At 52.6% G+C, this 23,780-nt stretch overlaps 1 protein-coding gene across 1 annotated transcript in view; it reads left to right on the top strand.

Annotated features, from left to right (window-relative positions):
* The window catches only part of MDGA1 (MAM domain containing glycosylphosphatidylinositol anchor 1), a 50,717-nt gene that overhangs the window by 25,335 nt on the left and 1,602 nt on the right, over positions 1-23,780 (top strand). Inside the window, exons 2-13 of the mRNA XM_081827503.1 lie at positions 4,487-4,626; positions 8,926-9,100; positions 10,755-10,951; positions 11,761-11,893; positions 12,130-12,399; positions 14,823-15,152; positions 17,623-17,919; positions 18,917-19,201; positions 20,899-21,050; positions 21,892-22,069; positions 22,327-22,350; positions 23,395-23,565. Of these exons, the coding sequence (XP_081683629.1) occupies positions 4,487-4,626; positions 8,926-9,100; positions 10,755-10,951; positions 11,761-11,893; positions 12,130-12,399; positions 14,823-15,152; positions 17,623-17,919; positions 18,917-19,201; positions 20,899-21,050; positions 21,892-22,069; positions 22,327-22,350; positions 23,395-23,565 (2,352 nt within the window). The remainder of the gene's footprint in view (positions 1-4,486; positions 4,627-8,925; positions 9,101-10,754; positions 10,952-11,760; positions 11,894-12,129; positions 12,400-14,822; positions 15,153-17,622; positions 17,920-18,916; positions 19,202-20,898; positions 21,051-21,891; positions 22,070-22,326; positions 22,351-23,394; positions 23,566-23,780) is intronic.

Here is a 23,780-nt window from a genome sequence, read left to right as displayed (position 1 = left end):
CAAGCAGAGGGAATGGGAGAGGGAGAAGCAGGCTTCCCGCTGAGCAGGGAGCCCGATGCGGGGCTCGATCCCAGGACTCTGGGATCATGACCTGAGCCGAAGGCAGATGCTTAACGACTGAGCCACCCAGGCGCCCCTGGCCAGATGTTTTATAGATGTTGTCTTAAACCCTCATGCCAGCCCCGGGAGAAGGCATTACTGTTCCCATTCTATGAAGGAAGAGGCTGAGGCTCAGAGAAGTTAAGTAACTTGCCTAACGTCTCCCAGCTAGTGGGTAGCAGAGCCAGGCATTAGGCCCAGATTGTCTGCTTTTCCCATTTCTCTAAGGCATCTCTCTCCTCTGTTTGCTCTTCCTTGACGAATCCCCTGCTCTAGAGTAGTCTTAGCACTTAGAGCACTCTGAAGCCATCCTGTTCATTTCTGTTCCCTTGTTTGCTATCCATCTCCCCAACAGTGCTCCTTTGTTGTTTGCTTTTCCTGATGGTCTCCGGCACCCACGCAGAGCGGCCGGCTCGAGGCATTTGTTGTTTGACAGACTGAATGAAGGGATTATGATGTCATGCTGCCTCTTGACACAGGTCCTTGCCTGGTTGCCTTTGGAACAGAAGATACTGCTGCTGGCCTTGCCTTCCCAGGGCGCGTGGAACAAGAGGCTGAGGTTAAGTGAGGCAGAGCCTTTGGGGGGGCCTGCGACTTGGTGGGGACTCTGTTGGTTCAGGGTCCGAAACACAGTTCTAGCCATTCCAGGGGTGAGCAGAGTGGGGGAGGCTGATTCATGTTAACGAAGCTCAGTGGGAAGCCACGGGCATTTTCCCTTTGCTCCAGAGGGAAAATCTACACCTCGAAGAAGTCAGCCGTGGGAAGCAGAAAATCAAATAGGAATCAGAGTAAAGGGAGTAGGTAGTTGTAATGGTTAGTGTCAACCAAAGAAACCTGATAACCTCAATGGGCAATTTTTAAAAATTGAAGTGTAACTTAGGTATAGCCAAATCTTAAGCAAATAACCCGATGCATTTTTACATATATGTCCACTCATATAACTACCACTCAGATTAAGATGTAGACATTTCCACCGTACCAGATGGGATCCCACCTTCTCCCCAGAAACTTCTGGCGTGCCCTTCCCAGTAAATAATCCCTATCCCCACCCAGGGGCAACCACTGTTACTTTAAAATCGGTTTTTCCAGTTTTGAATTTCAGACACATGAAATCATATACTATTTACTCTTTGGTGTCTGAGTTCTTCCACCCAGATTGTCCATGTGAGATTCAACAGTGCCATTGTATCTATTAGGAGTTCTTTTTATTTTACTTTTTATTTTTGTGTAATATTCCATTATATGAATATACCAGAATTTATTTATCCATGCTAGTGTTGATGGACATATGGGTGGTTCTCGTTTTTAGCCGTAATGAATAAAGCTGCTATGAATATTCTTAGACCTATTGTTTTGTTGTCATAGCACTCATTTCCACTGGGTACTACCCAGGAATGGAATTGCTGTGTCATGAACTATACCCTCGTCTAGCTCGAGTAGGTACTGCTAAAATCTCTTCCACAGTGGTTCTATCATTTTAGAGTTTGATACTCTTAAGAGTTAATGTCATCAAAGGGAGTTAGATCATCTTAATGATGTCATCATTCATGATGCCCGGTCTCCAGTGAGGAAACGTGGCTGGTGGCCAGAGGCCTTTTGTCTGCTGGCCAGGTCCTGTGTTTTCTGGCCTCTGCTGGCCAGACCCTGAGAATGTCAGGCTCTCCAGCTCCTTTTCAGTATTCCTTATCAGTCACCGAACCTTCTGTGGTTATAACACTATTTGGCTACGGGCAAGCCACAGTGTCCAAGATTACAGCTTATCTTCCACTGGAGCCTGTTCTATCAATGTCTTCCTTGTGGAGAGGCACCCCAGGCCTCTTGTAGACATCGATGGGACCTTCTGGTCTTATCAGCAACTGGCATGCACATCATGCATGGCGGGGGTTGTTTCCTGATGAGATTTCCTGGGGTCTTGGCCACAGATGACTCTCTGCCATGGTATGGTGATGTTCATGCATTTTCGTCGCAGAGTGTGAGTTTCAGACCCATTCCCCGGATTCCAGGGTGCATCTTATATATGGACTACACGCTGATTACAAATGTATAGAAAGTGTGAGTTGAGAAGGATCTCAGAGGTCTTCTAATCCACTCCCCCACTATAGGAGGGGAAACTGAGGCCCATGAGGTCTGACTTGCCCAAGGTTGCATAGCTTGTCTCTGACAACTAGCCTCAGTTCATTCCTCTATGGCAGCCAGGCAGGCAGGATGGCTGTCTGGACACTCAGACTCTAGGCTGCTGGTAGCTGTTACTGTTTGCAGAGACTCTCGCGGTTCAACATGTGTTGCCCCCAGTCGCTGCCCCACAGGCTTTTTGACCTACAGCGGGGCTACCTCTGGGGACCCACCTCTGTAATTAGTTCATGACTGTCCCATCTGTGTTGGTTGGAGAGGTTCCGGTAAGGCACTACTTGTGGTAACTGCAGGACACATCAGGGTTTACTAAGCACATCTCATCTAGCCTGTGTTACTGTCACACCCACCCTCGTGAGTTCTCAGGGCTGGCAGCATTCTCTCTGTTTTAGAGATGAGAAAATAAAGGTCCAGGGGCGCCTGGGTGGCTCAGTCGGTTAAGCGGCTGCCTTCGGCTCAGGTCATGATCCTGGAGTCCCGGGATCGAGTCCCACATGGGGCTCCCTGCTCAGCAGGGAGTCTGCTTCTCCCTCTGACCCTCCCCCGTCTCATGCTCTCTCTCTCTCAAATAAATAAATAAAATCTTTAAAGAAAAAAAAAAGAAAAGAAAGGTCCAAAGATCACTCATGGTTTACTCCAGGTAATATATATTATATAGGACTTTCTCCTTCACCCAGCAAAAATCTCCCCTATTCTCTGAGGCCTGGTGAGAAAGCTGCCTCTTCTAGAACCTTCTGTGATCCTTCCTCTAGCAGACTCTCTCTCTCCTCTGATCTCCTAGGGCCTTCTGTATCTCTTTTAAGATGCTTAGCGACATCATCATGGGATAGTCTTGTAAATTCATCCATTCAACGTTCACTGAGTGCCCACTGTATTCAAGGCCTTGTGCTGGGGATAACAAGATGGAACTCATGGTTTGGTAGACAGAAGGACAAGAGCCCTGGATCTGGCAGACAGGCAGAATGATGCTCTGCTGTTGCACTGGGGGAGTGATGGGTACAGAAGGAGGGAGGGCGCCGGTCAGTCAGGGGATGCTTCCTGGAGGAAGTTACACATTTTATGTACAGGTTTTACCTCATCTTTGTGCACCTCTTTGGGGCAAGGACTCTGTTTTCAGCCCCTTGTGCCCCTGGTGCCCACCTCCACTTTCTCCACCCTCAGCTGTGAGCAGACAGGTATGAACTCGGGGGCCTTGCCCTCCTTTTCAGAGCCCAAACATTGCTGGGCTGGGGGCTGGACACTTAGGGAGGGGCTGTGTACTTCTCCCAGTCATTCATCTTCCCTTTGGGTGTCACAGCTGTGGTCCCCTGGCCCTGGTCACTGTGAGAAAGGCCAGGGAGGAGCCAGTCTTTTGAGAGCTTCCAGGCCCCTGGAGAGAGCTTCCATCCCTTAAAGAGGTTGGCCCAGGCTCAGGGAGCAATGAGGGAAGAGTAACAGGCCTTTGGGTGAGGGGAATGAGCAGTCTGTGGGACTGGGAGATATCTTAGTCAAGCTCTCTAAAAGTAAAGCCTGGGATGGTTGAGAGGGTGCAGGTCAGGCATGGGATTTGTGAGAAAGTGCTCTCAGGAGACACTGGAAGGGGAAGCAGCCAGGCAAAAATGTGGTTCAGTTGCTTTAGCCTCAACCTGCTCCCAAGGGGATTCTGGAGAGTAAATGGCACCATAGTCATCCCAGCAGCGGGGTTGGTGGGGGGCGGGGTGTAGCTGTCAGTCACTGGGCTCCGTGTGTGCGTACTGGGGAAAGGGGTGATCTTGTGGGCATTTCTGGCCCAGGCAGCTCCACTGGCAAAGGGCAATTCCCAGGGGAAGGGGAGCTCTGTGCACCTAGCAGCTAACACTCAGCAGCTGGGGGGTGGATGCCCCCGCCAGGTATAGGGAGCTGTGGGGAGCACCGGCAGCTTCCACTACAGGGCCTGCTGAGACAGTGATACTCATTGAGTGATAACCAATCGGTATAGATACCCACCGAGCCCCTCATGCTCATCAGCTCACTGAGAGCACAGATCTCCTGAAAGGAGAGTGGGATGAGGAGGAACTGCCCCCATCCTGAGTCCTTGACCTTTCTGGTTCTGGCCTGGGGCCCTGGGAGTGTCCTTTCCAGAGCTCAGCAGGTCAGGCCTCTGAGGAGTGGCCTGGGGAGGTCTGGGCGTCCTCCTCCTCCCACTTACGTACTCAGAGGAGGGAGCCTTAGACCCCCTCTGGCCTTGGTGCCTCTTGCCTAAACCTGTGTCTCCCCCCCCCCCCGCCCCCATCCCCAGCTCCTGCTCAGGCTCAGATTGTCCACGCCGGCCAGGCATGTGTGGTGAAGGAGGACAACATCAGCGAGCGTGTCTACACCATCCGGGAGGGGGACACTCTCGTGCTGCAGTGCCTTGTCACGGGGCATCCTCGGCCCCAGGTAAGCACCCGCCCCCCCACGGCCTTGGCTTCTCACTCCCCACCCCGCCCTGGGATCCGAGCTGCCCAAGAGGCAGTGCGAGCTGGGAATAAGAGGCGCACGAAGTTGGCAAAGCCAACACAAGACAGAAGACTGGGGCGGGGAGAGAACTAGAAAATGAGCTCTGTGGGCAAGGGCTGGCGGCCGTGAGCTTATTCTCCTGAAAACATGGGATGACTGAGGGGACAAAGTAAATGGCAGTTGTTCAATTCCACTTCATTCCTGTTGTATCTGCTGGGCAGACGCTTCCTCAGATGCACCTTCCACCTCAGTCTGAGGGCAGACCTCACACGCCAACACTGTGTTGGCGCTTCCTCCAGCGTCTTCTCTTTGGAGCCTCACAACCAGGCTGTGGGGGAGACATGAGGGCTTCTGTTACACAGCTGAGGAAGTCAAAGCTTGGGGAGGTTGAGTGAACTCCCAAGATCGCACAGCTCCTGGGAGGGTGGAAGCAGAATTTGAATCCAGAACCAGTGTTCTCTGTAGCTTAGCACACTTCCCCGCAGTGTGTCCGTCTTTGGGTTGGGGGGTTCCGGGAGCCTCTTCAGGAGGCTTCAGGTAGGCAAGCCCCACACCCTGAGGTTAAAAGACTGAAAGCAGTTAGAAAGCAACAGAAGAGGAGTACCTGGAAATGCCAGGTATGTTTTTGTCACGGACCAAGTATGTGGTTTAGTCAGAAGGGTTGTCCAATTATCACTGAAGCTGATGGGAAGAGGCAGGAGGCGGGCTGGAGGGGTGGCTGGAATTTGCTGGTGAGCTGCTGTGGCATTTAAGAGCAGCAGAAAATTTTTCATTGGCTCCTAGGGAGGGCAATGAAATGCAGAAGCATTTTTGGGATAATTTTGGGCACAGAGATGGCTTTGGTAGGTTTGGCCTGGAGATAAGCAAAGGGACAAGGAAACCCCTGAGGACTCAACCTGAAACCATCATCACCACTTGCTTCTTCTCAAAGTTTTGCTTCAAAGTGATAGTGATGCTGCCAGGCTTCAGGTTGCTGTTTGCATCGGGCGTGACGTCAGGATGGTCCTCCCTGGCCAGGGAGGCCACTGGGCCATCTCTCCCTCAGGCTGCACTGGCCACCTGTGTGTGTCCCCTTGTGCATTGCATTCATGAGTGGTTTATGGCTGGGGCTCAGTGTGTGTGCGCACACACTCTTTTTTCTACTTCCATCCACAATGTCATTGTTCTTCCTGCTACCAAGGCTCAAACCCTTGGGCTACAATATGGCTCTGTGCCATCTCATTCCCCACATCTAGCCAGCCTCTGCGACTTCTGTTTTTATGTCTCTTGCATGGGTCTTTGTTTCTATTCCTCATTACCTCTGGAGGTCAGACCTGCAATCCTAGCCCTTGGACCACTGCAGTAGGCTAACTGGCCCCCCTCCATGCTTCCCCCTCCAATTCGCTTCTGTACCCAGCTCCCAGAATTGTAATCTTCAAACCTGCTCTATCATAGCACTCCCCTGCTCAGAAACCTTCAGTGGTTTACCTATTAACTACCAGACCCAGTTCAGGCAGCTAGGGGCGGAAGGGAAGACCCCCCACCCCAGTCTGGCCCCACCTGCCTTTCCTGTCTGACCTCCACTGCCATCCTCCTCATACCCATACTGTGCTCTAGTCACACGTGCCCAAGTACACCCTGTTCATTCCTGTGTCAGCCACTGCTGCTCACCTCTCCTGAAATGCGTCTACCTCCTTGTTTGCTCATTTCATTAAACACGTATTTATTGAGCACCTGCTATGTGCCCAGCGCTGTGATGGGCCCTGAAGATATAGTTCCCGTTGTCATGGAGCATCCAATCTAGCAGGAGAACAGGGAAGGAGCATCTCAAGGCGCACTTTGAGGTCAGGATGGGGGATGGAATGGGCATGGAATTCCCCACTCCAAACAAATAGCAAGAGAGTGGGAATCTCAAGGGCCAAAATGAAGAAAGAATCTGGAGCAATGGCAGTGAGCAGAAGGTGAAGAACATGGTCCTTGGAGGGGCTTGAACTACATACTCACCTCAGGGATAATAGTATGAATACCCGCACAGGGGGTATGAGCTGAGGCCCCAGGTCCATCTATGGTTGGAGGCTAGACTTAGACTCTCTACCTAAAGAAGGAAGCTTGACAAGGGCACCCCCTGTGAATGGGGACCAGAAGCTCTCTGTCCCACAGCCCAGAGTCACAGCAGGGAGCAGACTCTGCTTCAGGGCGTATGTACAAATCGTCGCCTCTAAAGGAGCATATACCCCTTGGGCTGTCTGTTTCTTACACTGTCCAAGTGGTGAGGACACCCAAAGCTGAGAAACTAATATAAAAACTAGTTGGAACCTGTGAACCCATGGGTCTTGGGCATAAGCAACCACAGAGCTACACCACAGACAGGCATGTGAGGGCCCATGTGGAATTTCTGTGGAAGAAAACTCCCATGGACTACAGGCCTGTGGAGTAAAATTTTAAAACACATTTAAAAATACAGTGCCAGCAGGGCCAGTCCAGAGACTCAAAGAATTGAACAAGTCATATCTGAGGAAACAGAGTAAACAGAGCCATCTGAAAGGATCTTGAGAATAAATATGTTTAAAGTGTTTAAAGAGATAACAAAAGATTATACAACCTGATCAGTTAGATATGGGGGGAAGAAACCAAATAGAAATCCTAGAAATAAAAATAATACGGTCTTTTGAAAAATTTGGCCTCAATACCATAGAGATAGCTAAAGAGAAAATTAGCTAATTGGATGATAGATCCGAGGAAATCAACTACAAAGCAGCCCGGAGAAGACAAAGAGATGGGAATTGTGAAAAGGAAGTTGGGAGACATGGAGGATAGAATGACAAGCTACAACATAAACTTAGGACAGACTAGAGAAAACTGAGAGAAGACAACATTTAAAGAGATAAAGGCTGAGAATTTTGTAGAATTGAAGAAAAGTACAAACCCTGGAGTGGCTGCTCTCTGCATGAGAAAGCTGCCCTTCACCCACTTCTCCCCAGCCTTGTTGTTTTCATGGCCTACAGCCTGACCTCTTCGCCGGGATCAGGGGCCTTGCCGTGTCTCAGTAATAAGCAACCCTACCCAACTTTAAGTTGGAAGCTTCCCTACCCCATCCTCCAGTCCTTAAGACTTAATCATCTGGAACTGACCAATTTTTCTTAAACCTCTGCTACTCTGAGTAGTAGCTCCAGTGTCTTGTGTGATTCTTGCTAGCTCCCCACATCTAGGGCAATGTTGATAACAATGGAAATTCGTTGAGTGAGTAATATATACTGGGGGCTACATTTAGGTGCTTTATACACTTTGTTTCTAAACCTCTGCAAAGCAGAAATTGTGCTATGTCATAGTTATAGTTATCTACTGCTGCGTAACAAATGCTCTAAAACTCAGCAACTCAAAACAACAAACACGTATTGCCTCACCGTTCCTGTGGGACCAGAATCCAGGAGCAGCTTAGCTGGCTGGTTCTGGCCCGTGGTCTCTCAGGAGGCTGCAGCCATTTGAGAACTGACTGGGGTGGGAGGACCCACTTGCAGGCTACCTCCTGTGGCTGTTCACCTGAGGTTTCCCTTCTTCCCCTCTGGACCCCTCCCTCCGGAGGGCTGCTCATGACAAGCCAGATGGCTTTCCCCAAGATGGAAATCACAGTCCTTCATAACCTGATCTTGGAAGTGACATACCATCATGCCCACTGTGTTATATTGGTCACACAGCCCATCCCTGGTACAAAGTGGGAGGGCACCCCAGAAAAAAGGACTAGAGGCTGGGATCGCTGGGGACCATCTTGGAGTCTACCCCATAGACCTCTTCCACAGATGAAAAATCTGAAGTGAGAGAGGAGTAACCTGCCCAAGGCCACTAAAAACTTTATCAAATTCTTAGTCTTACAGGCACTAAGGCACATTTAATCATCCCAGGAAGCCTAGGTGGGATATTCTCCATTTTCCCAATGAGGAAAGGAAGGCAGGAAAGGTGGGATAACTTGCCCCAATCCAACTTGCCTCTTAACCACTGCACTATCCTGCCTTCTTTAAAGCCTCCTCCCTCTGACCCCAGATTCCCCGGATTCTTTCCCGAGGCACCCTGCCCCATCTGTGTATTCCCCTGGGGGAATTAGTTTCCCAGGCCAGGGTGGTCCCCACGGGCACTCAGGAAAAACAGTGGGGGCCGGGGGGAGGGAAGGCACGGTCGCCTGGCCTTCAGCCCGGAACCCTACCCCCCACCCCCACCCCCACCCCCGCACTGCCGCGGCTCACTCGGCCCACCCCGCGGGCCCAGGTGCGCTGGACCAAGACTGCGGGCAGCGCCTCAGACAAGTTCCAGGAGACATCGGTGTTCAACGAGACGCTGCGCATCGAGCGCATCGCGCGCACGCAGGGCGGCCGCTACTACTGCAAGGCGGAGAACGGCGTGGGCGTGCCCGCCATCAAGTCTATCCGCGTGGACGTGCAGTGTGAGTCTCGGCGGGAGGAGGGGGGTGGAAAGGAGGCTGGAGAGGCGACACCTCCGTGGAAGAGCACAGTAGAGACTTCATCTCTTCCGGACTGAAGGGGTTTACCTGCTGTTCCTCCAGTGTGTCTCACCCTATACCCTTCACGCGTTTCCCTCCATAATCCATACGTACCTTGCAACAGCCCTCTCAAGTGATCAGGGAGGGTGGGACAGGTTGAATTATACTTTTTTCACAGATGAAATTGAGGTACTGGGGGTTTGTGACTTGTTCACCTGCAAAGGTTCTCTGGACTCTGCTCTGGTGCCCTTCCCATAGTACCTCATGTCTCTGCTTTTGCCCCAGGGGCCTCTCTGAAACTTCCCTACTCCCACCACTTACAGGACCAAGCACCCCTCAGTCCTGGCTGCTGGTTGAATGGGAAGCCCCTAGTCCCTACCTGCCCGCCATAGAGATACCCCCCTTAGCCCCAAGAGGCTATTTCACTGCTTGCCCAGGCTGATCCTAGTTACCCAGAAGCTGTAGGGCCAAGCCAAGGGGCCTGTCTGGCACCATCTTAATGTCTACAATGAACCTACCCATTAAATATGCCCATGCACCCCCACCCAAGTGAGACCCCCAAGTGGTGAGCAATGGAACCTCAGATCCTTCTGTCCCCTTTCAGTCAACCACAGGCCTGCCAAATCCTGGGGCTGAGGGTCATTTCTTGATTTATTGGTGCTGGAAGGGGGTGGCAGACATGGCCCGGGTGTTACCAATGCCCTACCTCCACCTCTGGTCTTTGTTATGACTTCTGTCCAAGTGGGCTGTGTGAGGACAGAATGATGGGACACCTGTCGAAGGATGTTAGGCTGTGGAACGTGGGTGCCTTTGGTTCACAACACTGGCTGCCCATTAGAATGTCTAGGGGGCTCTTTAGAAGCAACTACTGATGCCTGGGTTCCACTTCCAGAGATTCTGATAATTGGGCGTGGGGCCCCGGCATCAGGATTTTTCTTAAACTCTTTTTTTTAAATTGAGGATTAAGCTACATCCGATAGAGTACACTAATCTTAAATGTACAGTTCAGTGAATTCTTATGTCTGTGCATGTGTAAACACCATCCAGTTCAAGAGCATTTCCAGGACCAGAAAGTTCCCTCATGCTCCCTCCCAGTCAATAATCTCCTTAGAGGCAATCATTCTTCCTACTTCTGACACCATCAATAAGCTCTGCCAGGCAGTGGTATTACAAAGAAAGTCTCCATGTGATTCTGTCGTGCAAACAGAGGTGAGAACCACCAATCTAGTCCAATTTACCAGCGAGGAAACAAGCCCAGAGAGAGAAGGGACTTAGGCAGGTCACACTGCAAATTAACAGCTAACCTGGGATTTGAACCAGTGTCCTGATTTCCAGTCCGCGGCTGCTTCCTCCATCCCATGATGGGAGGGTGAAGATAGACACCCGCATGCAGGGCCGGGGGGAGGGATAGCTGGGAAGCCGTTAAGCCCATTCCCCTGCCTCTAATGGGTGGGCAAGCTTGTGGGCTGGGAGAGCATCTGGCTCTCTGGAAGCATCCCTTGAGGGTGGCTTAGCTTTCCCTGAGGGCTGCCAGAAAACCCAGCCCCCCACCTTGGGGTCAGCTGGCCCTGACTCCACTGGGGCTGTGTCCTTGCAGACCTGGACGAGCCCATGCTGACGGTGCACCAGACGGTGAGCGATGTTCGAGGCAATTTCTACCAGGAGAAGACAGTGTTCCTGCGCTGTACCGTCAACTCCAACCCGCCTGCCCGCTTCATCTGGAAGCGGGGCTCTGACACCCTGTCTCACAGCCAGGACAATGGGGTCGACATCTATGAGCCCCTCTACACCCAGGTCAGGATGGACAGCAGCCGGCCTGGTCTCCTCATGGCTTGCCCCACACTCTTCCTTCTGCACCCAGCAAGGGAGGGGGACGCAGAGACCGAGGCCTTGTGATCCTGTGTTCCAGGGACGGTGCCCTGACTCCAGTAATTCTGTTCTGACGTCAGAAGCATGCATTCTGATTGGGCTTCAGACAACCCTTGCCAAATGAAATCAGGACAGAAAGGTCAGGGAGGACAGGAGAGTCCCCCAGGCACCAGTCCTCCGGGGACATTGCTAGTTAGGAAAGGCACCCTCCAGGGGCAGGCATGTCATCCCTGCGTGCTGCTGGCTGGCAGAGTATTGGGAACTCTTGGGCAGGCGCGGTAGCAGTTGGGGGCAGAGAGATGACTGCACTTCCCATGGGACCCCTACAGTCCCGGACGGTGGTGAGGCAGCTGTCCTACCAGGAGCATCTTTCAGAGGTGGCTATCCTAGGTGGCAAAGCTCCACAGGAGGCCATGGCCTGTGGGCCAGCCCCATGTTTGTATGGGTTGTAAGACAGAGCAGGAGTCCTTCCTTACCGTCCATTTCCCAGAGTGGGAAAACTGAGGCTGTCCCGGCCGGTGTGCCCCAGGACAGCACCAGATGCAGAGGAGCCCAAGGTATGGAGACCGCAGTATCCACCCCAGGCTCCGGCTCCCTGAGGCTAAACGGTGTGGAGGTTGGAAAGATAGAAATTTAAGTAGGAATTTGCTTCCGCCTTGGGTGCTGGGTGAATGTGTGTGGGATCCCTAGAGACCCAAGCAGGCCCCTCATCCCAGTGCTCTGCTGCTGCCTAGGGGGAGACCAAGGTCCTGAAGCTGAAGAACCTGCGGCCCCAGGACTATGCCAGCTACACCTGCCAGGTGTCTGTACGCAACGTGTGCGGCATCCCGGACAAGGCCATCACCTTCCGGCTCACCAACACCACGGGTACAGGCCTTCCCTGCCCGTCCCCGCCCACCTGGGGCTGACTCCCCAGCTAGGAGACAGCGCCCCGCCCCACACAGGACTCTAGGCCCCTCCCCGTGAGCGTGTCTCCACCCCCCCCCCCCCTGCCTGCTCCCTACCCTCTCCCTCCAGGCCTTCGGCAATGGCTTCTCCTCCCCCCTCAGCTCCCCCAGCGCTGCCTCACGGTCCCCTAAGACCCCACCTCCTTGTCCTCATAGCACCACCAGCCCTGAAGCTGTCTGTGAATGAAACTCTGGTGGTCAACCCGGGGGAGAATGTGACAGTACAGTGTCTGCTGGCAGGCGGCGATCCCTTACCCCAGCTGCAGTGGTCCCACGGGCCGGGCCCGCTGCCCCTGGGTGCTGTGGCCCAGAGTGGCACCCTCAGCATCCCTTCAGTGCAGGCCCAGGACTCTGGCTACTACAACTGCACGGCCACCAACAACGTGGGCAACCCTGCCAAGAAGACGGTCAACCTGCTGGTGCGATGTACGTGTGTCCGGAGGGCGGGAGGGAACTCGGGAGGCGGGCGGGGGCCCTGCCCTCCAGGAACCGCCGGGGAACTGGGAAAGGAGCCTGTCTGCTTCCTTTTATCTGTCTGCCAGCGGCTGGACTACAATTTGTATAAAGTTTTATTTATAATCTACATTTCCAAATGTCATCTTGACAGTGGAAGAAGTGGGAAGGGCTGGCGTTGATTTCCCATATATTTTTTTAAGATTTTATTTATTCATGAGAGAGAGAGGCAGAGGGAGAGGGAGAGGGAGAAGCAGACTCCTCGCTGAGCAGGGAGCCTGATGCGGGACTCGATCCCAAGACCCTGGGATCACGACCTGAGCCAAAGGCAGACGCTTAACTGACTGAGCCACCCAGGCACCCCAATTACTGACATTTTTCTTAGATTGGGAAACTGAGGCTGCCAAAAGCTAAATGTGGACATTCCAGTCTTTAAGAGAAAATTCCTGACTCTTCCCATACAATGGTTTCTACATTTTCCACAGAATTAAAATGAAAATAACATGGATTTGTACATACCTCATATGCAAATCTTTATTAGCAAAGTGTGTCAGTGAGTCTGAAGGTAATTACTAAATGTAAAAATGATACAAAACTTGGGGCACGATTAAAGAAGTATAAACACCCTACTTACTAAACCTCAGCCCCATTAGCTTTCTCAGTATGATCTTGATTTTGCTACTGTGCTTGAAGGAGAAAGCTTTTTTTTTTTAAAGTTTTATTTATTTAAGTAATCTCTATACCCAACATGGGGCTCGAACTCACGACCCTGAGATCAACAGTCACATGCTCTATTGACTGAGCCAGCCAGGTGCCCCTAAAGAGAAAACTTAAAATTCTTCTGACTTAGAAGTAACTTTAGGTTGTTGTTTGGCTGTTGTTTATTTATTTGAGAATTTTATTTTTTTAATTTTTTTTTAAAGATTTTATTTATTTATTTGAGAGAGAAAATGAGAGAGAGAGAGAGCATGAGAAGGGGGAGGGTCAGAGGGAGAAGCAGACTCCCCGCCGAGCAGGGAGCCAGATGTGGGACTCGATCCCGGGACTCCAGGATCATGTCCTGAGCCGAAGGCAGTGGCTTAACCAACTGAGCCACCCAGGTGCCCTTATTTGAGAATTTTAAAGATCCAGGCTTGTTTGCAGCTCTTTAGCCCTTGAAAATAAAGTATAGCTTCTGTCAAATCCAGTGGAGAGTCTTCTGATGAAATGGTCTCGCCTTTTTGTTCTTCCCTCATCCCAAAAAGAAGCTAGCTCTCAGTGAGTTTTTACTTAATCAGAGCAAGAAAGACAGTGGCAAGATTGTTGCTGATGACTACTTTTTCCTTTGATGGTACTTTTCTTGTCAGATTACTTTTTTCCACCTAATTCCATTTGGCCTTTAAAACCTAGGTTCCTGAGATTGCAGTTTACATCAAATACTTACGGTCGCCTCTTAGGGTGATGTCCAGCCTGCTCTGCCCAGTCCAGTCCTAGTTCATGGCCGTTGTACCAGGGACCTGTCGAATTAGCACCCACTATTGAGAATTCTGTCTAGGGGCACCTGGATGGCTCAGTCGGTTAAGTGTCCAACTCTTGATTTCAGCTCAGGTCTTGATCTCAGGGTCATGAGTTCAAGCCCTGCTTTGGGCTCCATGCTAGATGTGGAGCCTACTTAAAAAAAGAAGAAAAATTCTGTCTAACTCTTGGCTATGTCAGACAATATTCAGATTTTTCAAAGAGGCTAGACCCTTTTTTTCTAAACTGTGTTTTATGTAATTTCACGTAAAATAATTGTATTAGGCTTTTATTATTAAAATTGCACAAACTTGTTGCAAAGAAGCAAACAGTACAAAAGGATAAAATTTCCCCTCAGCCCCACTCTCTAGACAGAAGCATTAATACATTCTGGTGCCTCTTTCCAAAAATTGTACTTTGCATATTCAAGGTTTAAAACAAGAATAAAAATAAAGCAGTGCAGCCTTTAAGAGTGTAGGCTGAGTCTGAATTCAAGGTTGGCTATTTCTTTGGGCAAGTTAGTTAAGCTGTCTGAGCCTCAGTTCTCTCCTTTGTAAAATGGGGACAGCAAAGTGCCTCACTCCAAGATTGTGGGATGGGTGAGATGAGTAAACCCATGTCCAGCACTTGGAATGGTGCCTTTCACATAGTGGACATTCAGCCAACAGTGGCTGTAACAATTCCTAAACCCACTTTCCTACAGCCAGCTTTTTTGGATTTTTAAAAATGCATCTGAGCAAGCAGAACGATTTCCAAGCAAAGTGATGGTTTCTCTTGGGGGTGGTGGTGGTGTGGGAAGGCCAGTTCAAGGAGAGAAGCTGGGTCCGGAGGGGGGTGGGAGGGACCCAGGCCCTTGGCTTTGGGCCAGCCCCAGCCACCTCTCCCTCCCCATCCACCCATAGCCATGAAGAACGCTACGTTCCAGATCACCCCAGATGTGATCAAAGAAAGTGAGAACATACAGCTGGGCCAGGACCTGAAGCTGTCGTGCCATGTGGATGCAGTACCCCAGGAGAAGGTGACCTACCAGTGGTTCAAGAACGGCAAGCCGGCACGCATGTCCAAGAGGCTGCTGGTGACCCGAAATGACCCCGAGTTGCCTGCCGTCACGAGCAGCCTAGAGCTCATTGACCTGCACTTCAGCGACTATGGCACCTACCTGTGCGTGGCTTCCTTCCCAGGAGCACCTGTGCCTGACCTCAGCGTCGAGGTCAACATCTCCTCTGAGACAGGTGGGCAGCTGAAGCGGCATGGGTGTGTGTGTGTGTGTGTGAGGAAACTGGAGAGGCCCACAGAGGGGAGGTGGGCACAGTAGCTTGGGGGAAAGGAGACCAGAGTGAGGGGAACACAATTTGTGTTTCCTCTGTGTTCCATACCCATTTATGAAGCATCTGTTGTATGCCAGGCATTGTGCTAGGCTCTGGGGTAGAGTGGTGGGCAAAATGAGCTCTCCTGGCATTGAACGAAGCAGGAAGGCAAACATTTTTCAGATAGTCTCACAAATATATCACTGCAAACTCTGATGCATGAGAGTCGGGAGTTTCCTAAGATAGAATGTTTGATCTGAGATCTAAGGGAGGGGCAGGATTTTGCTAGGCAAAAGAGAGCAAGGGAGGGTGGAAGAAAAGGGAGGCCAAAGAAGCAGCATGTGCAAAGGCCCTGTGGCAGGTAAGTGCGTGGGCCATTTGGAGCACTTTTGAAGGGAGGAAAGTGCAGCTGGGAGAATGGCGTGAAATGGGAGAGAGCAGAGGGGTCAGCGGGGGCCAGATTATGCAGGGATTTGGGTCTTTATTCCAATAATAATAAATAACAATGAGATAATAACTAATATTTATTGAGTGTTTACTCTGTGGTCTGATGATTTCATATTTAGCTCATTCACCTTCATGGTTTACCTTATGGGGTAGTTTATCATCAGTGTTTAGAGATGAAGAAACAGGCTCAGAGAGTTTAAGAAACTCACCTAAGTTAACAAACAGTAAGTGGTGTAGCTGGGATTCGAACCCAGGCAGTCTGACTGTAGAGCCACCCCTGAAAGGTTTACATTTTAAGAATGACAGGAGTTTGGAGGGGATGATTTTGGAGAGAGTCTCTAGAATCTCATCTCCAATCCTTAGCCCCTTGCACCGAGGAGCTGGCTGACTTTGGCTAAGCCTCTTTGACTCTCTGGGCCTCAGTTTCTCCTCTGTGAGACAGTGAACCAGATGGCCTCAGAGGCCCCTTCCATCCTGACTTCTGCACAGGGAAAAGACTTCGTAGCCAAGGAGTGTGTCCCTTACAAGCCGTATAAGTGGATCCCATAGCTGGGACACAGGATGGGAGAGGGAAGATGAGGCTGGGGAGTGGCAGAGGCTGGAGCACGAGGGTCTTGTTTGTAGAGCCAAGGAACTGGAGCTTTAACCTGAGGGCAGTGCAGCCTCAAAGGAAGGAGACAGCCCTTTAACCTGTGGGGGCAGAGAAAGGTTGGGAGCTGGGACGTTTTGGAAACAGGGAAATCAACGGGGCACTGGGCCATTTCCTCAGTTTGGCTCATTAGCCTGATGCCTAGGGCATGGAAGCTTTTTAAGGGCCTGTGGAAATAATTTAGACCTGGAAAAACAAATTAATTGGCTGCAAAATACAAAGAGAAAACTGTAAAATTAAAGCCAAGGCATTTGTATAAATGTTTACAAGAGTATGAATGATCCTAACTAGATAACTGGACCTCAGCTTGCCTTGTGGAATTATTTACAATTTATATTTAATGTAGGACATTTTAATTTGTTTGATGGGATGTGGGATGGGACCCATGGAAGTCTTAGAAGACCCTCCAGTTGGGCGATGTGTTGGGTTGGATTAGGTTTGGCTGTGTGTAACAGAAAATCCCAAAATACTACTAGTGGCTTAAATGAGCTAGATGTGTATTTTTTTTTTTTTTCTCATAAAAGTGAGCAGTCCAGGCTGGAATAATGGCTCAGCTCCACCAAGTCCTCAGGGCCCCAGGCTCCATCTTGTCTTGCTATTCTGTTATCCCTAGTGTGGGCCACCTTGTCCACAATGGCAGTTCCAGCTGCAGCCATCAGTCTGCATTCCAGCCCGCAGGAAGGAGGAGGAGAAGAGGGGCACAGCCTCGCCTTTTAAAGACCCTTATTTCCTGTCACATCCCACTGGCCAGAATTTAGTCACATGCTCACAGCTAGCTAGCGCTAAGACAGGCTGGGAGACATAATGGTTGTTCTGGCTGTGTGCCCTGCTAAACTCCAGATATCCTATTACCTTGGAAGAAAGGGTGAGCATGTTGAGGGACAGACTAGCGATCTGGGATAACACTCCAGAAGGCAAGATGTTGTGGTAACACTCCAGAAGGCAAGATGGAAGCTTTAACTAGATCGGGGTCAGTGGGTAGGAGAGAGGGGGTTGGGAGAGGAGGTCATTGGGTAGAACTGTTTACAAGGTGGAACCGCCTTTCCTTGGGCTAAAGGGAAAGAAGGAATAGGCCGGGACGACTTCAGATCTCTTTCTGAGTTGGGAGACCCTGAGGTAGAGACCCCAGAAGGTAGAGAGAATTGGGGGGAGGTGAGCTGTGTTTTGGAAATACTGAGGGATCTTTGGGACATCTGGGATGGGGAAGGGAGGCTCAAACCTAGGGGGAGGGAAGCCGAAGCCCCAAAGCAGGGGCCGGCGGGAGCTCTAACCCTGCTCCTGCCCGCCTTCCCACCGCAGTGCCTCCCACCATCAGCGTGCCCAAGGGCAGGGCCGTGGTCACAGTGCGGGAGGGCTCGCCCGCCGAGCTGCAGTGTGAGGTTCGAGGCAAGCCGCGGCCGCCGGTGCTCTGGTCCCGCGTGGACAAGGAGGCTGCGCTGCTGCCCTCGGGGCTGCCCCTGGAGGAGACCTCGGACGGGAAGCTGCGGCTGGAGCACGTGAGCCGCGACATGAGTGGGACCTACCGCTGCCAGACGGCTCGGTATAATGGCTTCAACGTGCGCCCCCGCGAGGCCCAGGTGCAGCTGAACGTGCAGTGTGAGTCTCATCGCCCCACCTGGACTCCCTTCTGAGCTGTCCCTCCCGGTTCTCAGCCTGACCTGCCCCCTCTCCACCCCTTCATACACTCCAGTCCAACCAACCCCTCCACGTACTACCCATATCCCCCAAACCTTACCACCCCCATGTTGTGTTCTAAGGTGGGAGGTCTGTGACTCTTGCCACATTTCCATTATCAAGTGCTGCCCCCCCACCCCCATCTTCATTCCCAGGGACCCAGTGAGCAAAGAAATAACTGATAGAACATAACAGGTAGACATGGGAGTTTGAAAGACCTTCAAGGGAGCACGTTGTGTCTGATAGTATAACGATGAGAGTTAACTCACCTCGTGCCAAGCACTGTTCTAAGAGCATTTTAATGCATGAACTCATTTAACCCTTCACAGCCCTATAAATAGACTCTATTATTTCCTTATTTTTACAAACCGAGAAACCGAGTCACAGGATAAGTAACTTGCTTAAGTTACTTAGTGATAAGGGTTTACATTTTAAGAATGACAGGAGTTTGGAGGGGATGATTTTGGAGAAAGTCTCTAGAATCTCATCTCCAGTCCTTAGCCCCTTGCACCGAGGAGCTGGCTGACTTTGGCTAAGCCTCTTTGACTCTCTAAGGTCTTACCAGCTAGTTTGAGGCAGGGTTGAGATTTGAACCTAAGGCATCTAGCTCTGGGGATTTTGCTCTGAGCTCCGATGTTATGCTGCTTTTCACTACGTGGGGAAGGGGGCGGGGAGAGGAGTGTGAGGGGACCATTTGAGGCCCAGTCTGGGAAGCATGGCTGGAGGAATTGGCCGGGATGGGGTGGGTATCTGCAGGTCAGGGAGGTATGAGCGCGGCTGTTGTGTATGTTACGAGTGTGTATCCACTCTGAGATCCCTCCAGGCTGGGGGGTGCGGGAGCAGGGTCGAGTGCGTCGCCTCCGATGGGGCCGCTCCTCCAACCCCACCCGGCCCCGCTGACCGCCGCCCCCGCCCCCAGTCCCGCCGGAGGTGGAGCCCAGCTCCCAGGATGTGCGCCAAGCGCTGGGCCGGCCCGTGCTGCTGCGCTGCTCGCTGCTGCGGGGCAGCCCCCAGCGTATCGCCTCGGCCGTCTGGCGCTTCAAAGGGCAGCTGCTGCCTCCGCCGCCCGCTGTCCCCGTCGCCGCCGAGGCCACCGACCACTCCGAACTGCGCCTCGACGCCGTCACCCGCGACAGCAGCGGCAGCTACGAGTGCAGCATCTCGAACGACGTGGGCTCGGCTACCTGCCTCTTTCAGGTCTCGGGTGAGCGTCCCGTGGGTCCCGCCCCCAACCTCGCCCACCTGGGGCCAGGCTCCGCCCCAACCCCAGCCCCGCCCACAGTCGACCTGGGCCCCGCCCCTTTCCAGCCCCCCTACACTAAGTTCAGGTCCCTGCTTTTCCAAGACCCTCCCATGCGAGGTCTAAACCCCGCCCACTCCGCTCGGACCAAACCGTGACGTCTTTTAGGGCCCCTCTAGACAGGCTACACCGCTTCACTCACGCCCTCTCCAGGTGTAGGAACTTCTCAAGTCCCACTTATACGTGCCCTAAGCCCCGCCCGTTTTAGCTCAGCCTCCCTCTCCTTGGCCTCGGATAGCCCTGCCGCTTTCAAACCCCTACTTACCCGGGCTTAGGCTTCGCCCTTCTAGCCCCGCGAGCACCAGGTATGGGCCCTTCTCTTTAAAGACCCATCCACACCGCGCCTGGGCCCCAATTGAGGCATAGGCCCCACCCCTTCCAGCCTCGTCCAATCCCAGCTCTCTGTTTCCTCCTTTCCTGGTAGCTGGTGCGCTCCAGCCCAGCCCACACCAGGTTTAAACCCTCCAACTCAAGCCCTGGGCACCGCCCCATCCCAGCCATCACATTTCAAGCCCCTCCTCCTTCGTCCTTGGCCCCAGAGGCTGCGGACGGAGGACCCCCTCTTTTCGTAATTGCAGGCCCAATGAGAGGGGCCTGAGCTGTAGCTAAGAGGAGAGAAGACGACCCTCAACAGCTTCTCTGGAACGTCGTGGGTGGCTCTGAGCCAGCCAGCACACATTTCCTGAGCTGTCACCCCAGAGATTCAGGCCCCTTGGTGCCCAGAAATCCCTCTCAGCCTATCTCGTCATCAAGTCATCCCTGGGTGGGCTGTTTGGGGCTGCAGGCGGGCATGGGTGATTCAGAAAGGGGTGGAGGTCGTGGTGAAGGCTGAGGGGAACGCATAGGGGCCGAAGGGGTTTCTGATGCCCTTTCTCTTCTTTGAGGGAGAGCTGGTTCCCTGTCAGAGCTGGTGGCAGCGCCCCTGGAGGAGAGCCCCAGGTGTGCCTGTCCCCTTCTACTGCACCTCCAGCTCTCTCAGCAGCCCCCAACTGACCGGGTGCCCCTTTAGCTCTTGTGTGGATCTCTTCACTCAAAAGCAGGGGGCCAGGACCACAGGTCACTCCCCAGCCCTTCCCCACCCCACCCAGCCCTGCCAGCCAGAGGCCCCTATGACATTTCCCACCTCCTTCCCCTCTCCCCTGTTCTCCCACACTTCCCCTGTCTTCCCACCTTTTTGCCTCTCTCCATCCCTCTCCTTTCTCTTCCTTCCACCTCAATATCCTTGACCCTTCTTTGCGTCTTTCCCCCATCCTCTTTCCCTGTGTCTTCTCTAATATCCCTCCTCTGTGTCTTCCCAAATTTCTCTTTTCTCTGGCTTTTCCTTGGCCTTTCCTCTCTGTTCTCACCAATACCACATCTTGGAATTCCCAATCTCCCTTTTCTCCACTTCTCACTTTCACTCTTACTCCACTCTCACTCCCCCAATCTCCTCCTCTCCCACCATCTCCTCTCTTCACTATATTCCCTTTCTCTTTGTCTCCCCATACCCTGTCTCTGTTCCTCACCATCCTCTTCTGTCTCCCTCTCCCGTGCCTCCTCTCTCTGTGTCTCTCCCCATCCCCACCCTTCACGGCCCCACGCCCCCCTCCCCGCCCTCTCAGCCAAAGCCTACAGCCCGGAGTTTTACTTCGACACCCCCAACCCCACCCGCAGCCACAAGCTGTCCAAGAACTACTCCTATGTGCTGCAGTGGACCCAGAGGGAGCCCGATGCTGTCGACCCCCTGCTCAACTACAGACTCAGTGTCCGCCAGGTGGGCCAAGGGGGACAGGGGCCCGGGGTCAGGCTGACCCTGGGAGTGTCCCTCAAGCCATGGGAAGGGGTTGGAGGCAGGGATTGGACATATTTGACCCCCTTACAGACCACTCTTCAGAGCCAGAGAGAAAGTATTCTGGACACAGCAGCAGAAGCTGGGAGGTTCTAGGGACCTGTGCCCTCCGACCCCATGCTCTGGGCCCAGTCCTGAGAATTGGGCTATGTCTGCTGGGTTCATACAAGGGAAAGGGGACAGAGCTAGCTCTGCTCACAAAACACAGAATCTACTTGTGAGTCAAGAGCTTAGAGTGGGGTAGGGGGGCAGTCTCATCCACAGGGTCTCTAGAATGCAAGGCTGGAGCTATGCTGTTCTTGTGTCCAGTCTAATTCCATGTGATTCTGCCCAAGGGGCAGGAGGTGTGGAGGGTAAAAGTGTGGCTCTGGGGCAGACCGCCTAGGCTAGAATCTAGCTCTGTGTGAGCTAGGGCAAATGACATCTCTTTGGCCTCAGTTTCTTTATCTGTAAAATGGGAGTCATTATAATGTTCCACCTCAGAGGATTGTTATTTTGAGGATTAAGTGAGTTAATAATGGCAAATCACTTTGAGCAGTGCCCAGCATCCCGTATTATTAAGGACAGCCCTAGGAGGGAGGCGTGGTAGGAGTGATTGCTCTCTCTCACAGAGGGGGAAACTGAGGGTCTGGCTTCCTAGTCCTTTATTCTTTCTGCTCCCTGACACTGCCCCCCACCACACCCTCCAAGTCACACCAGGGCCTGGGCCGGTGCTCTGGTGGAGGGTGTGGCCTGCTGGGCATCTGGGAACGCCCTGTATCTGCAGTTGAATCAGCACAACGCCGTGGTGAAGGCCATCCCAGTGCGGCGCGTGGAGAAGGGGCAGCTGCTGGAGTACATCCTGACTGACCTCCGTGTGCCCTACAGCTACGAGGTCCGCCTCACGCCCTACACCACCTTCGGGGCTGGTGACATGGCCTCCCGCATCATCCACTACACAGAGCGTAGGTGGTGGTGGGGGGTAGGGGTGGTGGGAAGGGTGGGCTCATCTCCTCCCCAGGGGACCCCCCTTCAACCTCCCCACATGGTTCCAGAGCTTGGGGCTCCCCACTGTGCAGTGTCCTACTTTGTTACCGCAGGCTAGGCCCCTCTGGCCCCCAGTCCTGGTTTTGGGAACCCTGTCCCCTGGTCCGAAGCCTGGGCACCCTCTGTACGGTCCCACACCTCAGTTCTGACTTGGTTTTCCCGCTTGCTTTCTCAGCCATCAACTCTCCCAACCTGTCAGGTGAGACACCTCCCCCCTACTTCCCCTTCCCTTTGGGAACACAAAGACTCCCTTGGTGGGAGGAGAGGACCCCGAGAGATACCCAGAGAGAAAATGGGGTGGAGGCCAGCCGCTGGAAGGAGAAGCCAAAGGGGACAAGGCTGGGCTTGGAGACACGTGCATCCAGGATTGATTCTGGGGCTTAAAGGTGGAGGGGGGGCAGAGGTAGGGGACATCTGTAACTCAGGGCCTCTCCTCCTCAATCAGCACCCTGATCCTGTCCCTAGAATCACTGTCCCTAAAAGAAAAATGGAGAGACCAGACTAGTCCACATCCCCTGTTCTCTGCGGCAGGGGTCCCTAATCTGAGATCCAGGAAGCCCTCCCTCCCCGCAAAGGATCTGTGTATAGAATTCAGGGGGTCCATGAACCTGGAACGTGGAAGGGCATACAGTGACTTCTTTATCTTCCCCTAACTTCTAGCAGAAGTTTAACATCTTCAGGGACGAATGTAGGCAACAGACTGCACTAGTATGATCACTCCCTGTGACCCTGTCATCAGGACAAAGCCCCATTTGCACATTATCTTAAAGTTGTTACAGCCACTCCTGAATATCATTTACATTCATCAGGACTTCAAAACCACAGCAGTTATTAGAGCTAACACTAGATCTTGTTATTTAATTAGATAATAAAGAAGCCCACCTATTGTTATCTCACAAATGTGTTTTTTAAATATTTTGACAGCTGTATCTCCATATAAGTGATTTTCCTTTGTGACCCTGTGTATTTCATTTTGTGCATCTAAAATTATTATTCTGAGATGGAGTCCTTAGACTTCACTAGATGTCAGAGGGTCTGCAGTGTACAAAGGTTAGGAAGTCCCGTTCTGGGAACAGATTTGTCAGGGGCCCTGTTGCCTGGTTTCTGAAGTCCTGAGATCCTAGGCCCATGGCTTGGATGCGCGGCACCTGCCTCGGGGTGGCCAGGGAGGGCGAAGCTAGACCAGGTCGCCTGAGGAGCCTGACCCTCTTCGTCTCCTCCCCTCCTCCTTGGCCCAATGCAGACAACACCTGCCACTTTGAAGATGAGAAGATCTGTGGCTACACCCAGGACCTGACAGACAACTTTGACTGGACACGGCAGAATGCCCTCACCCAGAATCCCAAGCGCTCCCCCAACACTGGTCCTCCCACTGACATCAGTGGCACCCCTGAGGGTGAGGACATGGACTGCGGCAAGGACAGCTTCAGGGAGGGGTCTGGAACTAGGAAACCCCAGTCCAAGGGGGGAGACACAGCCCTGCCCTCAGGGAGCCCCAGTCTGAGGGGGAGACACAGCCCTGCCCTTAGGGAGCCCCAGTCTGAGGGGAGACACAGCTCTGCCCCAGGGAGCCCCAGTCTGAAGGGGGACACAACCCTGCCCTCAGGGAGCCCCAGTCTGAGAAAGAGA

This window comes from Leptonychotes weddellii, chromosome 8 (genome assembly GCF_054177405.1).
Source record: "Leptonychotes weddellii isolate Sample4059 chromosome 8, ASM5417740v2, whole genome shotgun sequence".
NCBI classification, from domain to species: domain Eukaryota; kingdom Metazoa; phylum Chordata; class Mammalia; order Carnivora; family Phocidae; genus Leptonychotes; species Leptonychotes weddellii.
The sequence above is the reverse complement of the archived record's forward strand: the minus strand, read 5'-3'. Positions and strand labels throughout refer to the sequence as shown.